This window comes from Temnothorax curvispinosus, unplaced genomic scaffold (assembly GCF_003070985.1).
Source record: "Temnothorax curvispinosus isolate PA1 unplaced genomic scaffold, ASM307098v1 QBEX01006433.1, whole genome shotgun sequence".
Taxonomy (NCBI): Eukaryota; Metazoa; Arthropoda; class Insecta; order Hymenoptera; family Formicidae; genus Temnothorax; species Temnothorax curvispinosus.
The window spans coordinates 88127-89235 of NW_020216213.1; the positions used below are offsets into that span (position 1 = coordinate 88127).

The 1109-nt window shown below is 27.1% G+C and overlaps 1 protein-coding gene across 1 annotated transcript in view; it reads left to right on the forward strand.

Moving 5' to 3' along the window:
• Positions 1-779, forward strand: part of LOC112455869 (general odorant-binding protein 72-like) — a 13586-nt gene extending 12807 nt beyond the window's left edge. Inside the window, exon 5 of the mRNA XM_025018070.1 lies at positions 459-779. Within this exon, the coding sequence (XP_024873838.1) occupies positions 459-544 (86 nt within the window). The 3' untranslated portion in view covers positions 545-779. The remainder of the gene's footprint in view (positions 1-458) is intronic.
• Positions 780-1109: the final 330 nt, after the last annotated feature.

Consider the following 1109-nt stretch of genomic DNA (forward strand, 5'->3'; position numbering starts at 1 on the left):
TTAGGTGAAGATACTACTGTTTAGGTTTTTTCGAGATTTTTCAAGATTATAGCTACCACAAATATTTCTCAAAAAATTGAAAATTTTATAAAAAATGAACCCTTTTACCGATCTTCGCCGAATTCAATACCAACCTTCCTTTAATAATACTCTACATAAAAAAAAGTAAGACCGATATCTCCAAATTTACAGAAGTTAGAGCATTAACACCCATTTACATATGTACATACACACACACACACACACACACACACACAAAAACACACACAGACATAAAAAAAAATGTATTTTTTGTCGTTTTAGAACATTCTAAACACATTGGCAGCGACAACTCCAAAAAATTTTTTATCATGAAAACAGCTTTCTCTATGAGGAAGCAAAAAGAAATACATATCTTCCATTAGCACAGATTGCAATGTAAAAGAAAATGTGTAAATAGCACTCTTTTCTTTTTACAGCACCTGCTGGCGACGATTGCGAAACAACTTATCAGTTTGTGAAATGCAGCTATCAAACAGATCCGGATCACTTCTTCTTCCCTTAATCGACATCAAATGTAGATGATAATAATAATACGATCGCATACAACGAAAAAATGTAATTATATTTAGCATTAGGCAAACATAAGAATGTACAAATATATTAATTTCAATCGTCTATGTTACGAGAATTGTGTAATCGTAATAACTTTATGAATTAATAGATTGTGGCAAAGTGGAATATACATTACTATACATAACTATACATTAGTAATATTAATAATTATTAATATGCAATGATATAGGCATTATTTAATTTATTATAATTACAACTGGTTAATAGTTTTAAACGACATGTGAAAGAGTAACAGTCAGTTTTATTTGAAAATAATAAAAATCTCAGAAAAAAAAACCTTTCAAAAGTAAAAAAAGAAACCAAGTATAAGAGAAATATATTTGATGCATAAAATGTATGCATCATTAAATAAAAAATCAACTGCTCAAAAATTGATATAAAATCAATTTAAATAGCCAAATATTACAAAGTAAACCTAAAAAAGAAACAGTTTTAAAGATACTACATAAGTTTAATTAAAATAATTATATTTTAGTTTTCTGTAAATCTGTTGT